The sequence below is a fragment of the Falco peregrinus genome, chromosome 7, assembly GCF_023634155.1.
Source record: "Falco peregrinus isolate bFalPer1 chromosome 7, bFalPer1.pri, whole genome shotgun sequence".
Taxonomy (NCBI): Eukaryota; Metazoa; Chordata; class Aves; order Falconiformes; family Falconidae; genus Falco; species Falco peregrinus.
This window is the reverse complement of record NC_073727.1, coordinates 14,551,316-14,578,003: the sequence shown is the minus strand read 5'-3', so window position 1 is coordinate 14,578,003 and position 26,688 is coordinate 14,551,316. Positions and strand designations below refer to the sequence as shown.

General features: G+C 41.0%; 1 protein-coding gene across 3 annotated transcripts in view; it reads right to left on the bottom strand.

The window, feature by feature from the left end:
- Positions 1 to 5,722: 5,722 nt before the first annotated feature.
- Positions 5,723 to 26,688, bottom strand: part of CLIC5 (chloride intracellular channel 5) — a 93,865-nt gene continuing 72,899 nt past the window's right edge. For all 3 annotated transcript variants that reach the window (XM_055810696.1, XM_055810697.1, XM_027789220.2), the window contains 2 exons: positions 15,467 to 15,648; positions 5,723 to 13,218 (listed from right to left, as the gene is read on the bottom strand). In XM_055810696.1, coding sequence (XP_055666671.1) covers positions 13,051 to 13,218; positions 15,467 to 15,648 — 350 coding nt within the window. In that variant the 3' untranslated portion in view covers positions 5,723 to 13,050. The remainder of the gene's footprint in view (positions 13,219 to 15,466; positions 15,649 to 26,688) is intronic.

The following is a 26,688-nucleotide window of genomic DNA, read 5'->3' as shown; positions in this document are numbered from 1 at the left end:
GATACCCAGAATTACCATGCTGCTCGGAGAGAAGGTTGCCACCAATACGTGTAGACATACACATGTATAAATCGATGCACCTACGTGTGTATGCAAGCATATGCACATGTACACAAAATGTTACACAAAGTAAAACTACACTAAAACATTGCTATACTTGCCAAGTCCAACACCCTAAACTTAGGAAAACCCAAATACTGCTCATGTGATGCGAATTTGCTGCTTCTTATATACAAGCATTATAGTGGCCCTGGGACTTGAAGCGACAGCTGAGGTGCAGGAGCTCTGAGCAATCCCAGCTGCACCTGAAAGCAGTGGGATCGTAACCCAGGTGGCTGCCTTTACTACTTAGTGTCTATACACACAGATACACACACCATATACATATATATGTATGTACATATACATGTATGCATGTGTGTCTAGACTGTGAGATCCCTCTTGGCTCAGGCCACCTAGTGCCCTCCCAAGCTAATCTGTCCCCAGCATCATTTGGAAGTTCACTCGTCCAGGGCCTGTTTCTAATAAGCAATTTGCAGGTATCTGTGCAGTTGGGGAAGGTAAAGCCAGTATGGACAGGAACCGTTTTGTGCCAGTTTGTCCCAGAGACTGGAAGTGTTCCCAGCACACGGAGTTTATTGGTACAGCAGTACCCCAAAATTGCTGTGCAGAGCAACATACTGTAAAAAATCATGTCTTAAATAGGTGAAACCGAGCATCCCAAGTGAAGAGAAAGCTCACATCCAAAGTTCTCAGCCTTGGTTCCCAGGCTGTGAAACATCCCCCTGTCCCCCTCAGGGATACATGAAGTAGTCTAATGCATGTTTGTGAGGCAGTTACAAACAACGCTGCTGTAGAAAGCGCATGATACCATGACTTTTAAAGAGCTTCCTAGCAGGCTGAGTAATAAGGAATAAAGAAGGCCCAGCACCACACATTGCTGAGAAAAGAAATTGCATCACTTGTTCAGGGCACCAAATGGGGAGGGACCTGTGCAGGATGGTACATGACCTGATAAAAGCTGGTACCACAGCCCCTCTGCACAAGGAGTGAGTATTACATGGGTGACCTGAACTCCAGCAGGTTCTTAAAAGCCCTTCCCTTGGCACTGATAATGTCCTTTAATGTTGTTCTAACAAAGGACTGAGGGAAGGGGGACTTCTTGCAATGAGTTTTTTCTCACACTTTTCAACAAATATACTTCCATCCAGCTTTTGCCAAAACCTGTGGCTTTCAATGCAAGGGAACTAGAAGAAATCCCTCCTATTATCTCTGCCCTAGAAATCAGGAGTATAAGAGTTACTTAAGCACTAAAGAAAACACCTTTTCTTTCTGTTTTTGGCAATTTAGGCTTTCCAGACTGCTGCACCTTCTTCCCTATGGCACGAAATTCCCCTTCGCATTCCGCAATGCTGATTTAAGGAAAAACTTAAACATATTAAAGCCCCTGGAGTGTAGACACAACACAGGAGAAAGAAGGGCTGTGTTTCCCTCTAGCTGCTGAACAATGGGGTGAATGGGAGACTGGCCACCAGCCACCGGCACGGCCGCCTTCAGCCCTGGGATGATGGTGCTGGAGGAGCCAGTTGTGGTCCTGCTGCGGAGTGACTAAACTGTGGGTTTTTCCTTTTCCTGCAGGCCTCACCAGAGAAAGGCTAGATAATGTTAGCGGTGGCTGAATATTGGCCAGATTATGGGGCATGTGGGTATAGCCTATATTTATTTATTTTAAGTATATATTTGTTTGATGTTTTGCAAGCATCTGCTTAAGATTTCTGTGCTTATCTAAGGGGAGGAAAGAGCCCATTCTTCCCAAAGCCAATTCAGTGCAAGAAAATGTCATAACACTGCTGGGCCCCTTCGTTTCATCCTTCGCCAGAGGGACTCCATAGTTCCCCTGCTACTTCTTGGAAAGCCAAGAGCAGTGGCTGGCAATTAAAGGCATCTGCTGGGCTCGTGAAAGAGACATGCACGGGATATGAAGGATGGATGACACCTGAAATGTCTAAACTCTTGCCTGGCGCAGACGGGGCTGATTGCAGCGTGTCTTGCAGGATGTGTAGAGTGTTACAGCAGGTATTGAGATAAAAAAAAAAAGAAAAACCAAACTAAACCCTCATTCACAAAGCTTCCCCCCACCCCATCCCTGAAGGACGAGGTGCCAGCAGCTCTGTGGAGCCCGCTAAGGACTCTATTTTTCACATGGCATGCAGGGAGAGACAGCAGTACAAATCCCCATCAGATAGAGCGATTAGCTGGGTAGAAGCAATCCTTCAGAGACCAAATGACCAAAAAAATGACCAGCAGCATAAAGACATGGCTATGGAAAGGGGAAAGCTTTGGCTTGTTGAGAGCAGATGCATAAATAATGATAAAATAAAGACAGGAAAAATGATGAATGATCCATGTTGTTTCTCACCCCATTTTTCATCATTCACATCTGCAATCACAATTGCTCATGCACAGAAACTTCTTTTTTTACACAGTGTCTAATGCATATGATGCACTCACTACCATAAAATATCACCCAGACCAGTGTCTGGAGAGCCTGAGACCAGTGTCAGATTTGTTTGTACAATTAGAGGAGCCAGACCTATAGGTAACTATTTCTAATGCAATAAACACTGAAAAAACACCACCAGTGTGGAACATTTTGTGTCTGTGGTCAGTATGTTAAACCCCAGGGGATGGGGCTCCCAGCACCACCCTTTGAAGGCTTCAGTACCAGCCACTCTCAGAGGTGGTGATGAGGATGGATGGCACAGTCTCATGAGTGTGGTTCTGGCAATGCAGTGACACGATGGAGCTGTGCAAGGTGTGGGGTTCTACTAGAAAATGCATGGCAGTGGCCCCAGTCAGCCCCAGCAGCGCTGGCTGTGGTCAGCCCACATGCAGCTGAGTGACCAAACAGCCAAGCTGTGCTTCCATTCAGGACTGGTTACAAATTAGGTGAAAAAGGGACTGCATTGCCTTACTTACTCATTGTTTGATGTGCCTGATGGTGGGTTTTGCAGATACCCTCGTTTTCCTCCATGCTGCCACAATGAGAGAGAAAGGGAAAGGCCTCATCTGCTGTGAAGGTGCACCTGGGGGCTTGCACATGGAGAGCTTAGCACAAAAGCAATCAGACAAGGCCCTGGAGTTCTACAGTTCTGGAGAACTGAAAAGCTATTTTGGCAGTAGTTAAAGCAGAAACATTAGGTTGTCACTTACCACTTTGGGTTTGAAGATTTTGAAACAAATTCTCATTTTTATATGATACATCACATCAAAAGAGATGTGGCATGTGCCACCCAGCCCTACCTCTGCTGTGTCTACCCTCTTGCAGCAGAAGCAGTATAAGAAATAAGGTGAGTGGAAACCTACATGTCCCTGGAAGAGAGTCCCTCTTGACCTGACAGTTGCACCCGAACTTTCATGTTTAACAACATTAACAGATCAGCTCTTCATGAAGTTATCATATTCGTATTTGAACCCCATATTCATTTTGATCTGGTAAAGGCCTCCAAAGCTTAATGATACACTGTGTAAAAAGGCACTTCTGTTTGCCTTAAACTTGCTGCTTAATTATTTCATTTGGAATACGTAACTTGTGATATGAGAAATATTGGATAATTGTTTCTCATTTCAGTCCATCCATCATTTTTTAGACCATACTTATAAGCCCACAAGTTCTCATATTCCGTGTGCTGTGCTTGGACACTGCCCTGGAGAGTGCTCTCTGGTCCAGGCCAACACAGTACCACCAGCTGCACTAGCTATATGGCACCAGCATCTGGGGGACAGTGCATGAGTTATACCCTGGCCATGTTTCTTCTTCTAACACAGATGTAGCTTACTTGTCCTTGCTGCCTTTCCCTTTACTTCTATTAAACCAGTTTTTAGATCCAGTGAAGAGTATACCTGTATTCAAGCTGTGAGCACATGTTTTTTCTTGCAGCCAAGGGAACGTTGCCTGTTTACAAAAAACAATTAACAAATTAAACAAAACTTCAGGAATAACCCAATGAGAAAATAAACCACTTTTATTCAAATTAACAGGTGTTAATCACTCTTGGAATATAAGATTATAACCAGCTACAATTTAGGAAGGTGGATTTCTTCATTTAACACATACTCATTTGAAGGATACAAAAGAAATGTTTGCTTATTTATCCAGAAGCTTAAAATGAAACAATGAGCAGATACTTTTTTGCTTTTAAAAATTAAACTTAACTGTTTCTTCAATAATAAAATATACTACTTATTATACAAAAAGGACATTCATTTTATTCTCAGTTGACAGAGTACAGCTGCACAATCATAATATTAAAGGTGAACTGCAATGACATTTTAATTATATTATTCCTATTATTACATGTTACGAGGGTTAGAGCAGCACACAAACGCTCCCATCAGGCTTCTGTTGTGTTAGGAGCTGCACATACAGAGAAGAAATTATATAGTTCCTACCCCAAAAGGTTACAGTCTAATCTAAAATTACCCATTAACAACAGATTCAGCTGAAAATCACAAGTATGGGAAGGGATTTATCCCGTCTTGCTTTCCTATCTGATAGAGACCCCTAGATACACAGTTACTTTTCATGGTCAACCACTATAAAATAGCTGTTCACAAATAAGTGACTTTTCTTGGAAGCTTACCAGGTCTGAGTTTAAAGGTCATTCCTGCCTTCTCCTTGAGTTCCTGATTTTGCTCTTACCAATCCCAACAGTCATTAGGTATTTCTGCGATGACATTTTGGAGGAGAAAATCCAGGCCTTCACTTGGGTCTGGGCCAGTACTTAAAAATTTGAGTGTCGTTTCAAATGAGGGTTTTTTTTCCCGTACAATGGCCTGAAGAGGTACCGTGCCTGATCATCATGTCATTGTTCCCATCCCAAATTTTGCTTTTTAATGTCATTGCAATGTTTAAGCAGTCGTGGATCAGCTTAGGGCCACTCAGGTCTCTGTACAGGTTGCTTTCACACTGAAGATGGGAAACTTGTCCATATACCTCGTTCTTGCTATCTTCTCTCAGTGGAAGGACAGTAGCATGTACAGTGGACTCCCCTTCCTCTCTTTCAGCCTCAGACCCCCCTCAAAGTAACCAGGACTGTGCCCCAAATGAGTCAGGATTTGAAAATCAGTGGGGTTTGAGGAAAAAAAAACATTCCCGTTCACCCCTAAATCTCATTGTGCAACTTGGCTTTGATCTTCAGGCTTTAGAACTGAAAACAGTCAGACAACAAAAATAAATCTATTGATCGCTAGATCATAAATTTCTAAGCAATACAGAGGAGGACCCTTCAATTAAAAGAAAAAAAAAAAAGAAAAGGGGGGGGGGGCGGGGCGGGGGGGGGCGGGGCAGGGCGGGGTGTTTACCATCATATCTCTGAGGATTTGCACAGATGAGGACCCATTCTCCAGAAACCAAACCAAGCAGCTATTAGGAATTTTTTCACAGCTTCTGAAAATGCAGTCACGTGCACAAGCAGTCCATTTTGCACTAAGAAAGAGGGTTGCGTTGGGGCTTGGGGGTTTTCACCCCAGTTTCTTATGGTTAATAATGCCCAGTAACTTCCAGCACTAAACAACACAATCCACTCCTGGTTGATTTGAAACACGAGGCTTAGACACAAAATGGCATTGGAAACAAGAAGTGAGGCGGTGTTGCAGCTCAGCACACTTAAGGGAACATTTTAAAGCCATTTAGCAGGAGTTTATTGCTTCAGCACAGGAGTCTTTGAGCATTCAAGCACGACAGGGTGTGCATTGTTGTGCCAGAATTGCCCTCCTTGGGTGCGTGTGGTGTGCGGCAAGGGGCCAAAGGCTGTGTTTAAACGCACCCGCACGAGAAATGTGATTTAGGCAGAACAAAGCACAGTCCTGTTGTGCCTCCCCATGATTATAAAATAGATCTGTGTCATTATAAATAGAAAATGACTAGTGACAAAGATGCTGCTTTGACTTCCTTCTGAGGCCAAGCTCTTACGCTGCGGTTCCTGATGTCAGACCAATTTAGTGGCTGCGCTGCAGGCAAATGTGTCTGGTTCAGGGTTAGCTAGTCCACATCTCATGATGGCTTAATCTCATTTTGTAACAGCAGGGAATTCACTGTGGTCCTTCACGAGCAATGCTATCCATTCACCCAAGGATGGTCCTGGATGCCTTCCGAAATGCGCTGTGCCCACTGCAAGACTCAGATTGCTAAACAGCAAATTACCCTGTCCTTCAAAGAGAGTGCCAAACTATCTGGATCTGTGAAGCTGGGATCCTGCTTCTACACAGCTAAATGGTGTGGTTTCTGTTTATTCCAGCGGGAACAAAATCAAACACACAGAAATAATAGTGCTGTTTCAAGAGTGTAAGTTTTCCTCTTTGTGCCACCTTTCATCCCAACACACTTCACAGCATTATTCAATTAAATAATGCAGTTAAACAAAGTGAATATGCATATAGTTTCAATATTGTACAATAAGTAATTAAAAAAAAAGAAACCAATGGAAATTAGAACTGAATCCTAAGTCCTTATTGCAATATCTGGAGTATTCCATTCATTTAGTCCTAAGCGTGCTCCTTAAAACAAACTGTAATCTTTCTGCTTAAATTATTTAATCAGAATCACACTTCTATATATATTTTATACCACAGTTTATTCCCAAAGCTGAGGATAACCACTCATTTCCTGAAAGCTCTTAAAAACTTCCTTAATGAAAAAGTAGAGAAATCTGCTGTTTGCAAATTCTATTTACTTATTGCTTACTTCCAAACTAAAGTAGTTCTTTTAATGAAAGGGGCGGGGGGGGGGGGGGGGGGGGGAGTGGAAAAAAAAAAAGATTAATGTGGTGCCCGTAGCCATTTCCCAAATTCTTCAGAGTTTATAGACCTAGGGAGACAGGGAAAGAGCAACTTCTCAGCAGTGCAGCAGAATAGGCTGAAACGACCCTGTGAAACCCAAATGATTCTGGGAATTAAAGGATGTTCACTCCTGTTATGGTTCTACACTGCAAACTGCTTTTAGGGCTCCCAGTAGAACCCATTAGCAATATCCAAGCCTTTCTGTTTTAATTTAATTTAATTTAATTTCCACCAACAAATTCCACCCTGTGGTGAGAATTGACAGTATCGTGTTGAGAACCATTAAAGCATATTTGGATTGGTTTTAGTCCATCTATATATATATTAAAAAAAAAAAAAAATTCCCCACCCTTCTTAGTTTTCTTTAGACAAGTCACTTCATAATAAAAGCAAGGCAGACACAATGGATGCATCGTTATACTGTGGGGATACCACCATGGGGAGTGTGGCTGGAGATACAGCAGAACATGCCTTGGCATTACACTGCCAGCATGGCCTGGTCCCAGCTCCACTCTGAACCTCCCTGTGATAAACCGGAATGGAGCCTGACAGCACTGGTGGTGTCCCTCCAGTTACCACATGGCTGGTGTCCTTCTGCAAGAAGACCCTACATAACACTAATGCTTTCTTTTCTCCTTGAGTGTTTTCGGTTCTCTAAGGACATCTTCACACTTGACATCTTCATGCTCATGTAGCCTTGGGCTCTACTGGGAATTCCTATTGGGAATTCCCCCACTGGGAATTCTGCCACCAGATTTCAAAGGGAAGAGAATACTAATGCTCTTCATTAATATAGGCTTTTCTATCATGACTTTTAGGCCCCTCTCCAGGCAAGCAGGCAAGCACATGTTTAACATTAAACACATGAGTAGTCTCTATTCACGTGCTGCAAGCTAGAAATGCTCATTAGTGCTGGATCATGGCCCCAGCTGAGCTGCTAACACACTTAGCTAGAGAGCCAGGCTGGAGAAAATTTGGCACCGGGACCTTTCATCATGGTTGCACCATCGCTGGCTGGGCAGCTTCAGCGTTTCCCACCCGAGGACTGCCACTCCAAGGGGTGATGGCTCGTCCATTTGCAGCAGAGGCACGACCTGCTGCAGGGTGACAACATCATCACTGGGAGCTGGTTAGCTGATGAACACAAAATACACCACATTCAAGTGCATCCTCTGGAGCATTTTCAGCTTTAGCATCTCTCCAATGAACGGTGAAAGGGGAATGATTTGGGGCAAATGGGGAATGTGACTGCTGCGGTCTCTGAGACACGGCTGACTCCCATCACGCTGCACGGGGAGTGCCTGAGGGGTTACATGGGGCTCTTCAGACCTTCATGTCACACCTAAAACATGGACTGATCAAGCTTTGAAAACCAGCACTGGATGGGGTTTCTGTGCTTTCCTATGGCTGGAGAGTTGCCTGGGGCATGGGGCAAGGAAACAAAATGGATCAATGCTTTCTGCTGTCCCTGCCTATGAGCCAGAAGGAGAGAAAAGGGAGCAGGACCCCTCTCCTCCGCCCAGCACTGAGTCAGCGGGCTGTCACAGTTCAGTGCCAATACAAACCGGCAGATCCCTGCTGATCAAAGGAATTGGAAATTTTGTCATCCAGCAGGAATATCTCTATGAATCCTGGGGAAATTCCTAGGCAAAGCTGCCTTAAACATGGTGGCTTGTTCAGTTCTGTGCTGAAAATCACAGTCCAGACTAAACAGTCTATCACTCTTGGTTAAAGTATCCCAGATGAAAAGACACATTTTAAAAAAATGTTTTTAATACTGTTTTTTCCAAAAAAATCATTAACTCCATCAACTTCTCAACAAGTATAAGCCTCACAGCTTTCCTGCCTCCTCTGGAATGACTAGGGCATTGCAGACATCAAAATTAATGAAGAGATGAAAGATTCAGCAGAAAGGCAAAATCTTCCTGGAAAAATATTTCTTAATATCAAAAGAAATTCAAGAATAATGGGCATATCTAGCAGAATAATAAACAAATGAAAACTTCCTGATGTTTAAAAGAATACACATGAAGGAGGACACAAGACTTTGGGGTTATTTTTTTCTTTAAAATACCAATTCATTTTGAAAAGTGAATGCTTCCACGTGCTTCTGGGGCTTTACATAAGTGAGATTTCCACTGCCTAGTTTTGCAATGCTTTAAACTCAGTTAATTAGCCAAACTCAGTCAATGCAGAAAGGGGGCTTCATCCCACAAGGCAGATGGGTTATACTAACCCACAGTTCCTCATGTGTCCATCCACGAGCACCCTGCTACTTAGCACTGAGGAAAAGGCAGCACGGTTATGGCCAACTTGGGAGTTGAATCTGAGCAGGGATGAGAGAGGAGGAAAGGTGGCTATGGGTTAAAATAAAATAAATACATATTCAGAATAAATGCTACATGTAATTCAGCTGAACTTTCTTGTAGGAAAGAAACATTTCTAGTTTCTTTGTGATATAGACTGTCATTCCTCGCTGTCAGTGGTTTCTCAGCTGATGAAAACACAGGAGTAACCTGTAGCTCTATATTCCACGCTAGATCTGACAAAGCAATAGCATTATCTGATTCTTTTTACTGGAAAAAACATTTTTGTCAGAAGTCCTCATTTAAACGGTCTTGAAACAAATACTTCTTTAGTCTTACCTGTACAGCAAGATGACCATGGCAATTCAAATAGTCTAACAGAGAATAAGGGTTACTAGTCTATGGGATTCTCCAGCACTCCCATACCACTGCTAATAGAAGAAAAATCAATATTACTTCCAATATGAATGGAGTGTTGGACTGACTGAATAGGGGGCTTTGAAATAAATATCTAAGAAATGTTTGGATGAAATGGACATCTTTACAGACATTTGGTCTGCATTTCTGAAATGTAGATGATTAAATCCACATTGTTGGCTTCTTCCCCCCCGTGCTATGTCTTTCTTTACATCTTGCAAAAAATTTATGAACAAAGTTATTGTAAATCTGCAATGTCTGTCTTGTCACTTAGATTCTTTTCAGAAATGCTGCCTTGCCAATGTAGATATACAATCCTGTATGATTAATATTTATTACTTATAATTCTAAATACAATGGAAGGTCACCAAAAATACCCTGCCTTAAAGGAGTCTGGAGCCCTTTAAAATCTCACTGGTGACGGATCCCGAGTCTTGAGAACTGAGCTCAAAATCTCAGCAAAACACTTTTCTATGTAGGATTTCCAGTATTTCCTGCTTCTGACGATGGCTAAAGCCAAAAAGCACAAAGGTGAGCGAAAGTTACAGATCTGAGAACATGAGCTTGGATTTCAAACCCAAACAAAGGTCAGGAAATGCCTGAACCTGTCCATAATCTTGGATCTTGGATGAGCCTATAATAGAGTCATGAGTGAAAATGCAAAGATAGGATGCAGAGTGAGACTTGAATTCAGACAGAACAGGCACGGTAGCTGAAAGCTGTTTCATTTTCCTCATACTCTTTCTCATATCCATAAACACATTTTATTAAGATTTTTTTTGGGTGGTATTGCTAGAATAATGAAGATATTTACGATTTTTTTTATTAATTAAAAGGGTAGCTTAGGGGTTTTTAGATTTTATAATGAAATCCTAAAAAGATTTTAAGAACATGCAAATCATCTTAGAAAAAGCTCATTGAGCTAACAGCTCATTTTCTTTTTGGTATCAGCTTAACCATTTTTAAACATATTTTTTAAAAAGGAGATGCGATTTGATGTCATAGAGATTAACTGATTTTGATTTGGCCCTCTACTAGCAAAACTAAAGAAAGACGTATTAGAACATTTCAGAACCACAGGATTCAGCAAACTGGTGAAGATTCAGAGATGGAAATCAGGTCAGATCCTGAGCTGGTTAAATTACCCTGCCTGAGATCTGCTGGATGTTGGGACAATCTTCTTTAAGGAGCTAAATACAATAAGCACAGAGCACGATTCTGAATCTGCCTCTGCATCTTTATTCAAAGATTCACTGCAACTGTGATTAAGCAAAAGCCACTAACTGAAGTACAAACCTGGAAAAAGACAACTGAGAAAAATGCTGATCTTGTTGATTGTCATACTCCTAGCTAAATCATACTGAAAAAAATTCCCAGTGAACATTATCAGATAGAAGACTTTTCACTAGAAACTAATTTACTAAGTATTGCTAGTAACACTTCTCTAAGCAGACAAAGCCATCTTGACCGGTGTGCTGAGTGAAAACACAAAACCAGAAAGAAAGACTAAAAGGACCAAGTAAATTTAAATAAATAAATAAATAATTGCCATAATCAAAGAGAAAAAAAAATCACAAATAATTCCAATCTCATGAAGAAATGCTTTTAACAAGCCACATGTGCTTGTGCAGACACTTCTAATCTCATTAGATTTTTCTGGCTGCTATTAGTGTCCTCTGAGCCAGTTGATTTCTCAGCAATATTTTAAAGAGTGCAAGCCTTTGCCCTCCAGTCTAGCCATTGTTAAAATAGCCCATTCTAGGAGAAGACTTGGGAGTTCATGGATTTTCTTCCAAGATTTTGAAAGTTCAGAACAAATTGACCATTGCATGCAAAACAATAGTCAACCACAAACTATCTTCACAGTCAATGAGCAACATTCTGCTCCCAGCTGGGCTAGTGTGAAAAGTAGAATAATCCCACCAAAGCAACAGGATGGCTTCAGACTGTCATCAGCATCACACGGCAGAGGCTGGCTTTCAGTGCTGTCTCCAGTCCTCCAGCTCTCTGGCTGCAAACAAGCCTCCTGCAAAGTTCCCCTTGGTCACAGCTCACCAGCTTGGGGTTCCCCTCAAATCAGTGCAGCTCTAGAAGCTCTGATCAGAAGGGAAACCACATCAGGTTACAGCTCAGCTTTATCTTTGAAAACAACAATAAATCCCCCAAAAAAACTGAAAATCATGTTTCATGCAAAAGAAATGTCATTCTGAATTTGCTAAACTAATGTGCAAATAATCACTAGTATAAAGGAGATTGTGTCAGGAAGACGCTACAGATGATAGAACAAAATAATCACTTTTAGAAAACAATCCTAATTCAGAATTGTGTAACCTGGACCGGTAAACCCCCGATGAGAGGGACTAAGGCATCATGCATCGATTTCTTCTAGCATACTTGCTGAATTTCTGGCTGGAAATGTGCATCTCTCTGTTTTAGCCTGCCCTCTTTGAGGCTTTCAGAACAAACTTCTCCTGGGGTGAGATGATGAGTTCTTGAAAGTGACCCATCTGGAGCCCAACGCGAAGAAAGCGCTTCCCCTGCCTGGAATTTGAGTGCAATGACAGCTTTCTCCTGCCTATCCAAGTTTCCCAAGATAGCAATTATAAAGGAACTGGCAACCATACAGTCAAGACGACAATATCCTACGCGGTTTGGTTAGCTGTGCCAATTCTCTCTATAGTCGCTGCAGTCAATATGCTGCCCCCGTTATTGCTGTGTCTGTGTGTCTCTACCAAATAGCAGATCCACTGGACATTTTGGCACAAGCCCCACTCTTCCAAGGGCTGCCTGCTCAATCGCTCATTCACTCTCTTTTGCTTTAGACATTCGGATCCAACAACATCATGCAAATTTTATGCAAAGTAGCATCTGCAAGTCTGACATATTCGCTCAGGCTTCCCCCTTTTGCGCCAAGTTAAAAATAAATAGCCTATAAACTCTCAGGCCTGCTAAGATAGAATGTGCATTTAGAGAGTTTTTTTTAAAATACAACCGCTAAGAACATTTCTCCTTTAGGGTCAAACTCCTTCCCCTCCTCCTATTTTGTTCCTGCCTCAAGATTATCAACAGCACTGGGGGGAAAAGCATCTTTGAAATAACCTACAGAAGAACAAGTTCTATGTGTTCCCAACTCTCTTACTTAAAATTTCAGCTAATATCTTATTTATAAAACTCCAAAGAATACAGGTGGTGATATACCCCCAACATGAAACAAGAAACTAGTAAAGTAGATTAATTTCCAATACTGATTGCAAATAATACTAGTTGAGACAGATTTTAGGTTCAGATTTCAAAGGGTCTCCACACAAACACCCCACTAGAGCTGCCTTCTCTGTTCTCCAGGGAGAAGCAAGTGTGTCCCTGACCAATACACTTGAACAGGTGAAATCATAGGGATGCCAACCAGATATCATAATGATAAAGTATATCTTAAGGCAACAAGGAGAAGAGTCTATAAAAGGGGATACTGAGCCATCGCTGAGGTCAGTTAGGACTTGCTGAGCCGCTTGGCCACATCTGCATAGGCTTGCTCAATTTCTTTGTCCGCTGCACAGGTGTTGATGAATTCATCCCTGGCGTATGCATTCTTCAGGTACCGCCACAGCCCCGTCATCTCTGTCGGGAACTCAAAGTTGCGGTATTTCTTTGCAACAATCTAAACCAAAGATAAAAGAGAGAAAAAAAGCACCTTGCTAGTGATATATCTCCCAATTCCCTTTTAGAAAGCTTCTTCTTACACTTTCTTGTCATATAATTAATAGCAAAGGAAATAAATGTTTGGAGACTTGGGACTTAAAATAAAAAAAGCCTGAAAAACGACTGTTGGTTGACCCCTGTCTTGTAAGGACGCTCTAAATCAATGACCTGGCTGCTGTCACCAGATTATGACTTTTATGGTACCTGACGTTCATTAATTTTACGGTATTGTTTTTTGGTGTTTTTTACCAGTCTTAAGTACATCACTTAACACTGAGACAGCACAGAAGAAAGAGCTGATCAGCTGAATCATAAAAAGGAAGACAGATTTAAGAGAAAGCCATTAGTCACAATTACATGTAACATATTTTCATATTCCTTTTTAACATTGTATTATATTTTATATATACTGTATTTCTATTTTTAATATATGTAATATATTTTGCCTGGCCAATGGTATCAGAGGATGTAACCACCTACAGCTGTTGGAAGGCTGTATCTGTTCATGAAAAATTCAGGGTGGTATGGGTACTGTGACTGAGAAACCAAGATGATTTAGCAGACATTAGAAACAGGAGTATTAGGACAAACTGGGGAGAAAATGTTTACTTCAAAACTTGTTAAGACTAGGAAATTGTCTATCAAGGGAAATTTTTGATTTCTAAAAACACTCAGGCCCTTATTCAGGAAAATAGTTAAGTACGTACTTAATTTTAAGCACCTGTACGGTCCCATTGAAGTCAGTGGGACTAATCTGTGCTTAAAGCTAGTTGGTTGGTTAAGTAGCTTGCTGGATTGGGCTATTTCAGTTTTCCTGTAAGAATATACCATATATAATAATCCTGTGGTGACAGAATGAACTAGCTGATAGGAAGGGATGGATTAGCTGACTTAATGAGTGCTTCCAATCTCTAATTTTTCTGACAGTATAAAATTGTTCTTGGGCATAAATTACATACATATGTGCCACAGAGTTCCCCTTTATTTTTAAAGCACATGGTAGAGCTGTTTTCCGTCTCAGATTTCTTAGGACAGTCATGTTCTCAGAAATGACTGTGATTTGTTTTTATTACCAGGATCCACTTGGTATATGCAAGTCCAAATTCTGTCCTAAACTGCATTTAATTAAGCGTTCTTGCCTTCAATGATGTTTCACGCACACATGGGGAAGATAAAACCTGCTGGGCAACTTAAGTCAAGATTTTCACGATTTCCAGCACACATCTTCCATCAAATGAAAAAATAATTTACCCTTTTCTTCCATCTGTAAAATCCTTTTCAGGCAATATCCTATGGCTATACTTGTCTCAGAAAGATTTTAATTCTCTTTTGACATCTTTCATTTCATCCCAAGGAGACAGGAACCAATAAGAGGCTAGACACTCATTTTGCATTTTCTGACTGCAATGTCACCAATGAAGACGAGCCAAAGAAAGAGCTAAACCTGTGAGGATATTATCACATTTCTTATCTTGTGACTTATGCACTTTTTAAAAAACTTTGGGTTTTTTTTTTTTCTTTTTTGCCTGTGTGCAGTCAGCTCCCAGGCTCTGTTTATGTTTTGGCTCATGGAGCCAAAATAGATGCATGACTTGGCATTAATTCCTAGCTTTCTTGCTTGCCAAGGTCTGCCAGGTACTTGCTTTATTCTAAAGAAACATGTCATCTGATAAATTAAATAAATACAGCATTTAGAAGTCAAGATGATGTACACCATTTGCACTATACCAGCGTATTGCACTGTACATCTTAAATCCTGGACCTTGGCAGTGACTTTGATTTGTTAGCTTGTCTGTGTGAAATACCAGCTGCAACAAATATTCCCCCAAAAGATGGACTGCTTCTCTTAAGTTACAAATGGGTGGGGACTGACTAAAGTTTTGACATCTCTCTTAAGAATAATGGGAACTAATTAATAGGAAAGTCTGCTGTTACTTGCAGCAGGGTAAAAATAAAGACAAGATAACTAGATCTCAATATTGTCTTTGTCAGTAATTCGTGATGGGACAGTTTCCCCATGTACTAAATACAAAGATGCTTAAGTTAACCTATAGGAAATATTGAGGAGCAAAAGTGTGTTTCAAACTGCTCTTCTAGGACTTAATACACCTCTGCTGAAATACACATCGGCTTCAGGAGTTGGCTGTTGGAGGAGGGCACCTCATTGTCAGATAAGGCTTCTTGGACCATCACATGGTATCTTTTACCTTGACAACATGGAGTTTCGGCAGAAGGTTACAGTCAGCAAGAGTCAGGTCATCTCCATCCAGAAACTTGCGTTTAGACAATTTCTCCTCTTCGGTGCTGTCTGCATCAATCTCCTCTGGCAGAGGGGTTCTCAGATAGTCATCCAGCTTCTTCAGAGCCTTCACCAAACCTCTTTCAAGGGCTTTGCCAAAAAGCAATTAATAAGTGATTAGGGCAGAGTAAGAATTATTTAGAAAGACTCATTGTCAATGGCTATGGTAGTATCTACAAAAAAAACAAGAACCATTTATTGGTTGTTACAATGTGCTCCAATGCCTACACAATCTGATGACCAGCAAGGTCTGCTGGAGGGTAAAGCTCATCCTGCAGTGGAAAAAAAGGGGCACAGGAAACGGTTGTGCCATCTCTTCTCCTGACTAGCACACACAAAAAACAAAAAACAAACCCAAAACTAAAATAAAACAAACAAAAAAACCCCCTCCACACCCCAAAATAACAAACAAACAAACAAACAACAAAAAAGCAGTGAAAGAGATCATGGAAGGAAAGAACAGCTTGTCAGTATGATACACCAATAAACCACATATGCCCTAGGATATTCTTCTAGGCTGTTGACGCCACCACCCAGTAAACTAGAGCCCTATATGCCACTACTTTATTTATGTAAGCAGCTAGGTAGGACTGTAAAGAAGCAGAATTTTCCAGCATTACTTCAGTTACAAGAAGTTTAGTTTTACTGTTTTTAAACCCCTTCCAGAGTAATTAAAGGCAATAGCAGTAATTCCAAAGATGCTAACCAGAGCTTTACAGAGCTGGAAGACACACTACAATTGAAATGAAGGTAATATAACAATAATAAAATACAATGCTACACAAAAGAGATGAGATATTCAGCCACTGCTAAGATCACACACACTTCAGGTTCAAGTTAGGTGCAAGTTCTCTTTTTGGTACGTCTCAAACAGGGTGTCACAATGGAGAGGAGGCTTTGAACCTCTCCAGTTACTAAAGCCCATGCCCCACACTGCTACTGGCTACAAGTAATTCCAGCCTTTAAAAGCCACTTAGACGTAATATACAGCAGAGTGCAATTTTTTTTTTTTTACTTTTAAAATATCAACCTAGGCACAGAATTTGTGTTTTTACGCTTTACAGGCAGGATAATAGAAAAACTTGCTTGCAATAATGCACTTACAGAAAGCTGAATGACTGTAACGCAGGTTTGCATGCTATTGAAACTGCAAATGCTCTGGGGCAAGAAGGGCCCTTTGCATCTCCGTTTGAAGGGTGACAAGCACGATGGGGTCCTGGCCCCCGACAAGTGCCCTAAAATGCTAAAGTAATATAAACAAGAAACAGCAAGAATTTACAATGTGAAAAAATAACAACATGACTCACGGGCTTAGGGCCAGAATTTCAGCTGGTGAAAATTACCTGCAGTGATTTATACCTGCTGCAGATCTGGCCTGGAGTCAGCATTTAAGGCCTAATCCTGTAAAATCTTATATCTCTGAGCAACTTACTGCTGTTTCACGTAGGGGAAACTACGCAATGCGTCAAATTAATCAGGTAGCATAGTGCTACAAGGCCTGTGGAGATAAATATATTTATGGAGCGCAACGCAAGCTTCAAAGGGCTGCAGCGACCGCCCTGCATAGAGCAGCTTGCTGGTGCAGGTAGCCACACCGGCCCTGCTGTCAGCTGCCCCTGTGCTTTTGGCACGGAGGGAAAGGCGGCCCGCACAGGGCCACTGAGAGAGCAGGAGCTGAATGCCACAGAACATGGTTCCTCTGCTGCCCTAACATCCATTAAACCTTGTGCCAGTGGTGGAAGTCAGATTAAGCTGCCTGATGTCTTGCTCTCACTGAAGCCTCTTGGCCAAGCACCAGGGAACCATACCAGCTCTTTTGTGGCTGGCTCTTAGACACAGTGGCAAATCCTGGCTTAATTGATTGACTGGAGAAATGACTGCTATCCAACTGAAAACACCCCAACAAACATAGAAGGGAGGGAAAGAATTTCATTTCTGAAAGCAGAACATCTAAAGCGACTGAAGTGCTGCCATCCATAAAACAAAAGTGTTGCCATCCCTTATTTAATCGATTCAAATTGAATTTTGACACTGACATTCTGCTGTCAGATGCTGGCAGTGGTGTCTTTAATTGTCTGCAGCTGTGCTCTGCCGCACAACTTCTACTGAAGGGTAATAACTGCATAGCGTGTAATATACCCCCATGTGGCAACGCTCAAAAGATTTAGCAATCTCTTTTTAGTCTGACCCGTAACACCTGTTGAATAGATAGTTCTCCTTCTCTTGGTCAGCCTCAGACTATGTCCTCTTACAATGCATTCATTTAGAGACAATGGAATCCAATTATTGCGATTTAATTGATTTTGCTCATCCAGATTTTAGAGTACTGGCTTAATGCTGAGCATTTTCCAGTACCCCCTTCACCCAGTAGGATCGTTGGTTCTTCGAGTCATCTGTGCAATCCTTCCAGTATCAGTAGTACATTAGATGCTTTGTGCTAGCCCATGGCGTCAGTTACATGTGTATACAAAGACAGAAGTGGCAGGTGAGATGTGTTTATATATCTTTTCTGGAACTTATTAGAGTTGGGATTATTTTTTTGCTCTTACTGATATATCAAAGTGCGTCATGGCTGTCTCAAAAACAATGCCTGGAGTGAAGCCTATTTGTGACAGTGGGAAAAACATCTATCTGAATTCATACTTGGCGCTTGCATATGGCAGCTTAAGGCCAGAAATAATTGTATGTTCAGGGTTCAACACATCTGTGACCTAATTCACAGGCTCTGCTGGAAGCCACAGGATCCTGACATCTCACAGTGAAATCATCACATGGTCAGGACCATTTCATATCCTGATAGCCAAGAACTGGACCACTACTTGTGGAACCAATGACCCCCTCAAATCAATCAAAATTTTTCTGATACTAGTAAATCTCTCAGAACAGCCATGAAAATAGAAGAGTAGTGAACAAGGGAGAACTGCCTTTCTTCCAGCTGAATAGCGGCAGAATTTTGGAAAACTAAGAGCATTAAAATCCTACAATTGCCAATTCAAATGGAGCTGAGGTGCACAGGATCAGATTTTCAAAGCCTGTTGATGGTTTTCAAGTCACTCTTTGAAATCTATATGCAAATCTCCATGTTGCAAATCCTACTTTCTAGGTGCCCTGACACATTCAGATTTATCTATATAATTTGAAGTCTTATGTTCCTTGAGAGAAATCAATTGCTCAGGGAAATCCCCACTCAAAGTAGGAGGATGCACAAAAGAATCTCAAAAATATTGAAGAAAGAGGCTTCTAAGCACCACATCTCAGAGACAGACAATGTCTAGTGCTGGCATGGGTGGGAGAACCCACCTTATGTTTGCATTCAACAGTGACCCTCCAGAAGACAGAGGTATCAAAAGCAGGTCAGTTTTCTTCTTTCTTGCAAAAAAAATTGGGAGAAGTACTGGGATTTTACCAGTGGTATAGGGAAAGCATTTTCTTGGAAAGTGGACAACTGAGTTTCAAATGCCTTTTCAACATGATATCAGCCCACAGCTGCCAGATGAGACCCCACCAGCAGAGTACCAGGTAATTTGTACAGCTCTCGTGTTGACCTGTTTCACTTTCCATAAATGACTCAACATTCAGTAAATCATGACTGAAGGCTGACACCACAGGTAAAAGTCAGAAAAACAAACTTGTTTTCCCTCTTGTCTGGTTGATATTTAAGCATTATGTGAAAGGTGAAAAAATGTGAACATAGACCAAGAAATAACCTCCTCAGAATATCCTACAGATCTGAAGATTTTGAGACTCTTGCTGAGGAAAGAGATGTCTGGGTTCATATTACTGAGCAAACTCAGCAGAAGAAAGATTTAATTTAATCCTCCCATACCTTGGCTATTTTGTGAAAATCTGGATGACTCTAAACATTGCCTCCACTGAGAACACAGGGGACAGCAGGTACGCACCAGGGCAGGGGTATTGTGAGTACCAGTCACAGTGCTAGACTGAATTGCAGACATTTTAAAAGATGTGACTAAGTAAAAAGTGACTAATTCCCCACTTGTGAGCATACTACCCACAATGAATTTCTGAAGTGGCTAAGCAGCTAATTCCCTTGGCAACTTAACCAATGGAAACATCATTAAATAACTAAATAGGTTTGCTGATAACAGCTGAGGCTTCACTGCAAGTCAATGGGTGGGATTAATCTTCCTTAAAGGGAATAAATTAAATGAGTCGGTTTGAATTAAACACCCTGAGCTTCCTCTGTAGTCAGTGGAGTTTTCTCCTCTACACTTGCTTTAGGTGACCCCTAAATCAGCTGTGTGGAGAACTTTTCCTGAAGTTTCTCATCTCAGCCTTGCATTGTCTTGGTAATACCAGGGTGGAGGATTCAATATTACAACGCCAAGTGGAACTATGCCTGGGAATGTGGCTCTGTGCTGCTTTTGAAATTTCTACCTCCAATTGCTTCCCCACCCTGCAGACTTTCATTATGAACTTAGAGATCCTAAATGTGACCAGCTCCGCAAGAGGAGGCCTGTCATCAGTTTAACTGTGCAACAGCTGCAATGTCTGAACCCCTGGAAGCCATCTTTCCAGACAGTGAAATCATCGAGCACAAAGGTACTAACATCATATTGCCTCCACAGTGATTTATTTAACATAACTTCCAATTCCAAGAACTTCTACCGGTGTATATACAAAATCGATCGTGGAACCATCTCTCTCACCCTTCACTATTTCATTCTGAGCTACTTATGCAGCCAAAGACAGCCTACAGCAATCATAGCCCTGCCATGTCATTCCACCAATAGTAAACAACAATATTAATAAAAAAAACCCTCACGAGCTCTTTGTGATTTTCCTTCTGCCTTAAAAACTATGCTTTTATACAACTTTACTTAGGAATCCTGAGTTAGAAGCCAGAAAAATAGCACTTTCCAACCTCAAAGCAACCACAGAACACTTAATGAATGTATTACCATCTGTCAAATGCACAGGGTGAGGTTCAATTTAGCTGATGATACCTAATTCACAATGACGCTCTGTTTTCAGCAAAAGGTTACTTGATGTTGAACAATGAGATTAACAAATCCTGACATGCACAGAAATACAAATAATGTAACAAAAGTTAATAATTGGCAAAGTTGCGCTCTTGGTTACACCGACATAAAAGAGGAGTAACTCCACATTGTCAACAAGCTATTCCATATTTGCTCCAGTTCAACCAAGAACAGTCCTTGGCTCTGTTACTCAACTCTTCAAGCTAAAACTTCCTTAAACTATTAGCCTGTGCAACTATTTCCAGGGGACAAAGAGAAATCCTTGTGTCTTGAAGTACTTATACCACAACTGAACAAAACATTGGAAAATGTAATGCATGGAGCAATCCTGCAAGTCAAGGGGAGGGCCAGATGACAAAGATTCATTACTAGGTACTCAGGGTGAAATTCTGGCCATACCAAAGACCATGGAAGTTTTGCTGTTAGGATTTCTCCAGCAGCTTTTAAAGCCAAAAGGGACTATTATAATCAGTTAATCTGACCTCCTAAATAGTGCTGGCCATAAAACTTCCAGCGTCATCGGTCGTTTCCATCTCTGTTTTCTGTGGGTCAAATAAGGCTGAAGCAAAATGGAAAGTAACTAGAAAGTAGTAAAAGAAAAATGGTTTGGAAAAAGTAAAACTGATTCAGGCTGCCCACACCCACAGCATTTGCAGAGGTCAGACAAGGACTCTTCTTCCCCTTCCTTGAACTCCAAATATTTCCTTCCTTGTTTAATGCTGGGACGAGGAGAAATAGCAAAGCAGACAAAGCACATAAATGCCAATCTCTGTGGCCTGAAGGAGCCACTGGAAGGTAAATCATTCCATCCTAAAATAGTAGCCTAGGAAAAGCTGAATTACCACCAGAGGAGCCTCTCTCTCTCCCTCTCTCTCTCTGTCCTTTGAGAACAGGCAGACTGGCTACCTAAATTTAAAATAGCTAAAATTAGGTGAGATGACTCCTATTTTATGTGTCTGAGTAGGGCCATTTGCAGGATGAGGATTTTACTTGATAGTTATTATGGGAAGAGAAGCAAAGCACAGAGGGCACAATAAGAGCAACAAGAACAATTGATTCTTTGGCCAAATTGAACATAAAAACTATTTGATTTATGTTAAAAGAAAGTAAAACTAGTTCAATTTTTCAAACAAGATTAAAGCAAAGTAACATAAGATTTCCAAACATACATGAAAACAAAAAAGTGCCATGTTTTAGGATGGTTGGTTAAGTAAGTCGTGCCTATATGTTCTGTCATTTTCACATCACTTTTGAAATATTGGTAATCCTCAAAACTACTACATCATTTCCAAATTAAAAAGAGAATAACCTTTTGCTCCAAAAAGTTTCAGAGAAAATACTTTTACTTTTCAAAACAAGTCATTATTCACCAAATTCAACACACATTTGCCAATTATTGAGGTTACTCACACCACCCATGGCATTTCTTGTCAAATAAACATTTTGTCACAAAGTATTTTCTCCAAACCAAAGTAAAATATATATGGCCTTCTTCATAAGTGAATACCACTCAAAGCACAGTGACAACAAGGCTTCAAAGTCATTGACGCCCAGCAACATAATGACTTTTGTAGCCATACGCTGAAACCACCTGAGACTGACCTCGGCAGAACTGCAAGTTTCTTAATTGTCAAGCCCAGGCAAGTTCAACAAACAATGATCCATGTACAAAAATGAACAATGATTCCTGCTGCTACCTTGGATCATTGATTGATGCTTTTCCTTTTTACTGCTTTCTTACACTGCCCTCCAATAAGATTTATCCTGTAACACATGCAAATGAACTTGGTGAAATATGCAATGAGGGAAGAAGGGGAACAGTACATAAATATTCACAGTCTCACGCAAACAATCTGAGATTTATTTTTCCTTTAAAAAAACAAATCACCTTTCCTGATCACTTCCAGATTCAGAGAGTTTGATATTATATGAGACCCAATACTGTTTTCTTGCAGGAGAGGGAAACCAGCTAAGAAACAGCAATTTAAGGTAAGAAAATAGTATCTTTTTACTAGTCTGACAGTCTGATTAAAGACCAAGGATTCATATTTTCATTCTCTTTTTTCTCCATCCTGCTCATTTTTTTCAGGCAGGCTCAAAAGAGTATTGTAACTTTAATCTGTATAGATTAATCCTTCTCACATGGAGGAGCTGTGACTTCAATATGCAGAACCACTGTATTACATATTGAACAGTTTATCTTCCCCACACCCCCCCTTATTTCAATATAACCCCTGATGATTTGAGTGCTGCCTTGATTTCTTCTGTTTAGCCATTTACCATTCAGGTATCTTGTCTAAGCCGGTTATGTAGGTTCCCTCTCTGCTCAGAGGTACTAAGCATCTCCAGAGGACAATTCCTTCCAACTGCCTGAGACACCCGATTTAAGCTGGTGTGACTCACCCCACACATGCCCTTCTCACTGCATGGATTATAGACAAAGCCTAAAGGACTAGCTCAGACTAGACACCTAACTTTCAGGGAGGTGAAGTTAGGCGAGATGAATCCTACTCTTTGAATATAATTTCACAGTTCACCTAAGTGATGTAGGATAACACCTCCCATTTTTTTTTAATTACTTAACTATTAGGGCTCACTCCCCAAAGGGCAAGTACATCACCCATTTGAGCATTGCAACACCCTTTCCAGGCATGTTTCTGCCTTGTAAAATTCCCAGCTCTGAGCAGTTCTATATTGAGAGGCAAATGAGTGGGCAGTCACTATGAGAGTCATTGGAAATGCAGAGGAGAAGGATGGAGGTTGTATGCTCCCATGCATTCAAGGCATTTAGATGCCTAACTCTGGGCCAAAGGGAGTTTCTGGAGTGAGTCACCTGTCCTATTAAAGATCTTCCACTCCAGATAAATAATTCAATATCCACTGGAACAGAGACTTGTGCATGTTCCCACAATAAAGGTAAATACCCATACAATCATGCTGAAAAGTTGTGATCTGCCTGTTTCTACTCACTTAATGAATCAGAAATTGCCTAGCTGGGTACACAGGAGAGAAATGGACTAGTGTCTCTTATTCCTCAACTCTACTTTCCTGTTAGGGGGTTCTTTCAGGGGACAGGGGTTCATATTCATCCTCCAGATCAGTCAGAGCTGGGACTTGAAAGGGGATATTTTACTTCTGGTCAGTGTTCAGGTGAGAATACACCGGGAGTGGAATAAGTCACACCAACACAGATGCACATGTGCAAAGACACACACAACTTTGGCCATAAGCTGCCTTTGAGACATGGTCTAAACCAGGTATAAATAGGTACGTATTTTCCATATATGTTGGCGCATATGTTCTGCATATGTCCAGCGAGACAAATGGAGGTGCTAAATCCTGGGAGCACTACATCCAGGAGTCAGAGGAACATGGAGCTGAAATACACCTGTTAGATACCCACAGCAACCTTAGGAACCCAGACACATCAAAAATCTCTTGATTTACTTACAGATAAGATCCACCTTGCCTAACTCCAGCCATCCAGGCGTTAGGTCATTAGTCCAACCTAGTTGTCCAAGTCTCCTTTACAGATAGCAATGACAGACAAGCTCCTCTAAAGGGAGTTCTCCCAGCTTTAGATCCGTATTTTAAGACAAACCAAACTGCCTTTCAGAAATGTCCCTCTCCAGTGATAACAAAAGAAGCTAGGATTATTGAATGACTAATGTATAAATTTGAGGCAGACTTAGCTGAGATGATCCTTCCTTTATCATGCCTCTTTCCCTCCCTCCCCTCCTCACCCTATCTACAAACCCTTGATGATGCGGATTGATTGATTAGAGCCTCATCCCAAACAGCTTGGGGTATTTTGACAGACCTGTCTCAAAAAGTCCACAGAAGGGATTCCCCAGGTACTCTTTCCCAAGACAGAACACAACGATCCAAGGATTAAGTGGTTACCTGGATTTAAGAGGCCTGAATCTCTTCTTCTCAAGTTTTTCTACATGACCTTATAAAAATTATTTAAATTCTCTGCCTTCCAACTTCCTATATACAAAATAAGGATAATAGTGCTCTTCAGCCACAAACTTTACATTGGTAAAAGCAGTAATGAGCCAGCCATGGACTTAGGTTTCAGGTTAGAGGGGGATAAACAGTAAATGTAACAAAAAGAAGAGGCATCTTCCTATTTTTGTGATACCATCTGTCCTACTCCCAAATTAAACCCAGTGAAACAGGTGAGTGGATAATGTCATTAAAAAGAAAATTAAACACATATTTTTCAACCATCTAGAAAGTTTCTTTTGACTTGTTTCTACTTTTACTCTGAAAACTGAGGTTTCTTCCTTCCCTTTTCATGTTTGGTTTCACAGTGGAGGCAAGAAATAAATGTAATACTTGTAACGTTATCACGAAGAATGCAATTGGAGCACCTTCAAATGCTATTTTTTAAGAAGAAAACCCAGGTGCTCAAATGACACAAAAAGAAGGGTTCATTTCCAAATCTCTTAGGAGTCCACGTGACCCTGAGGGCAGGAAGCAAGTGAATGTAAAACTACTGGCCTACAAGTGCCCCAGGAAGAACAGTGCCTAACTAGCATTTCACAAATCATCGTTACTCTGTAGCAGCACGTAAGTGACAAGCATCATTTCTAAAGCACGTCCCCGAGGGTCTAATCCTGACCTCTGCAACGCTAGGCTTATGCAGGTGTCCCTAAACCAACTGCAGACAAGCAGCAGATGATTTGCATCAGAAACCTGAAAAAAAACACCAATCCCACCATCAAGCCCTTCAGGTTATAAACCCACATATTTAGATGTTATGAGTATGATCACTCTGGTATCTTGATTTTTAAGATGCTGTGTATTTACTCAGAATGTAAAGTTTTGTTTAACTACCAAAGAGCAACAAGATGATTCTGAGACTAATGAAGAAAAACTAACTACATGTTTCTGTATTAAAATAAGAGTGAAGTTAAGCTTCTGGTAGAGTGCAACTGGCCTTAGCTACAGTGCTGTGGGGACCCCTTGTGTTCTAATATTTAAGCAAAGATTGTTCCTCTACAGGCTGCTGGCACTTGCGTCTTTAATGTCGATTTCTTTCAAAGCCAGGCATACAGAGGAATAAAGTCAGCTTTTGTTTACACCAGGATAATCCTGACTGCATCCCACTGCTTTCAACTTACGTTATTTAACTTCAGCAGTGGTGAAGTCACATGAGAAGGAAACAGCAATGCCTACCTAGCAGCACCTGAGGATGAAGTTTTAAAGTTTATTGAGTTCTAAAATCCCTGAGTTCACTGAGCAAATCTCAGTCTCAAACTGTTTTATTTTATTGTTTCCAGTATTTTCTGCCCTTTGTCTTCAAAAATTGTTACTGAGACAAAAAAAGAAAATGAGACGATGAGATTTACAAATGACTCACATCTTAATTCTTTTCCATTGTTTCTCTGCTTTTGAGATTTTTTTGTTTCAAGCCCCATGAAATGACTTAGGGTTCATCGTGATAATTCCTCAGCTTAACCTCTCTGAAAGGAGCAGAAGCAAAAAGAGTTATAATTATGTCTGGATGTACAAAAATTTTTTCAAGTACTAGTAGGGAGATCATATTCCCTCTGTTGCAACTGTACTGTTGCAAAAAGTATTAAGAACATTTTCCCCCATTCTGGTGTGCCCAGTTAAAAAAGGCATTGGAAATTCCAGCAAGAGGTCAAAGAGGAACAATAATACGGTGCTCAAGGACTGGAAAACAAGCCCTAAAATAGCAGGTTTGAAGACTATTTATTCAGCTTATCAGAGAGAAGGCTGAGAGGCCAATGTGCACGGATGCTCACCTGTGGACAAAACATCTAGGAAGTGTGAGGGAACTCTTCAGCTTTGCTGACAAAGGTGTGAAATGGTCTAATGGCTGGAAATCGGACAAATTCAGTTTCCACGTTGCTAAAGCAATGAACTCTTTAAGGAACAAACAAGGAGAGAGGGGAGGTGATCTTACTTCTTGGGGTGTTTATAATGAGACTAAGAAAAGGCAGGCTTTAATCCAGAAATGGCAGCAATAGGAGAAATTGGGATGGAGGAGGATAGAGTTGCATGGGCAGGTCATGGCACTTTAAAATCCATCAACTGTACCACCATCAATGCCACAGAGAATTCACTACTCAACATTAAGACAATGACTGTAATT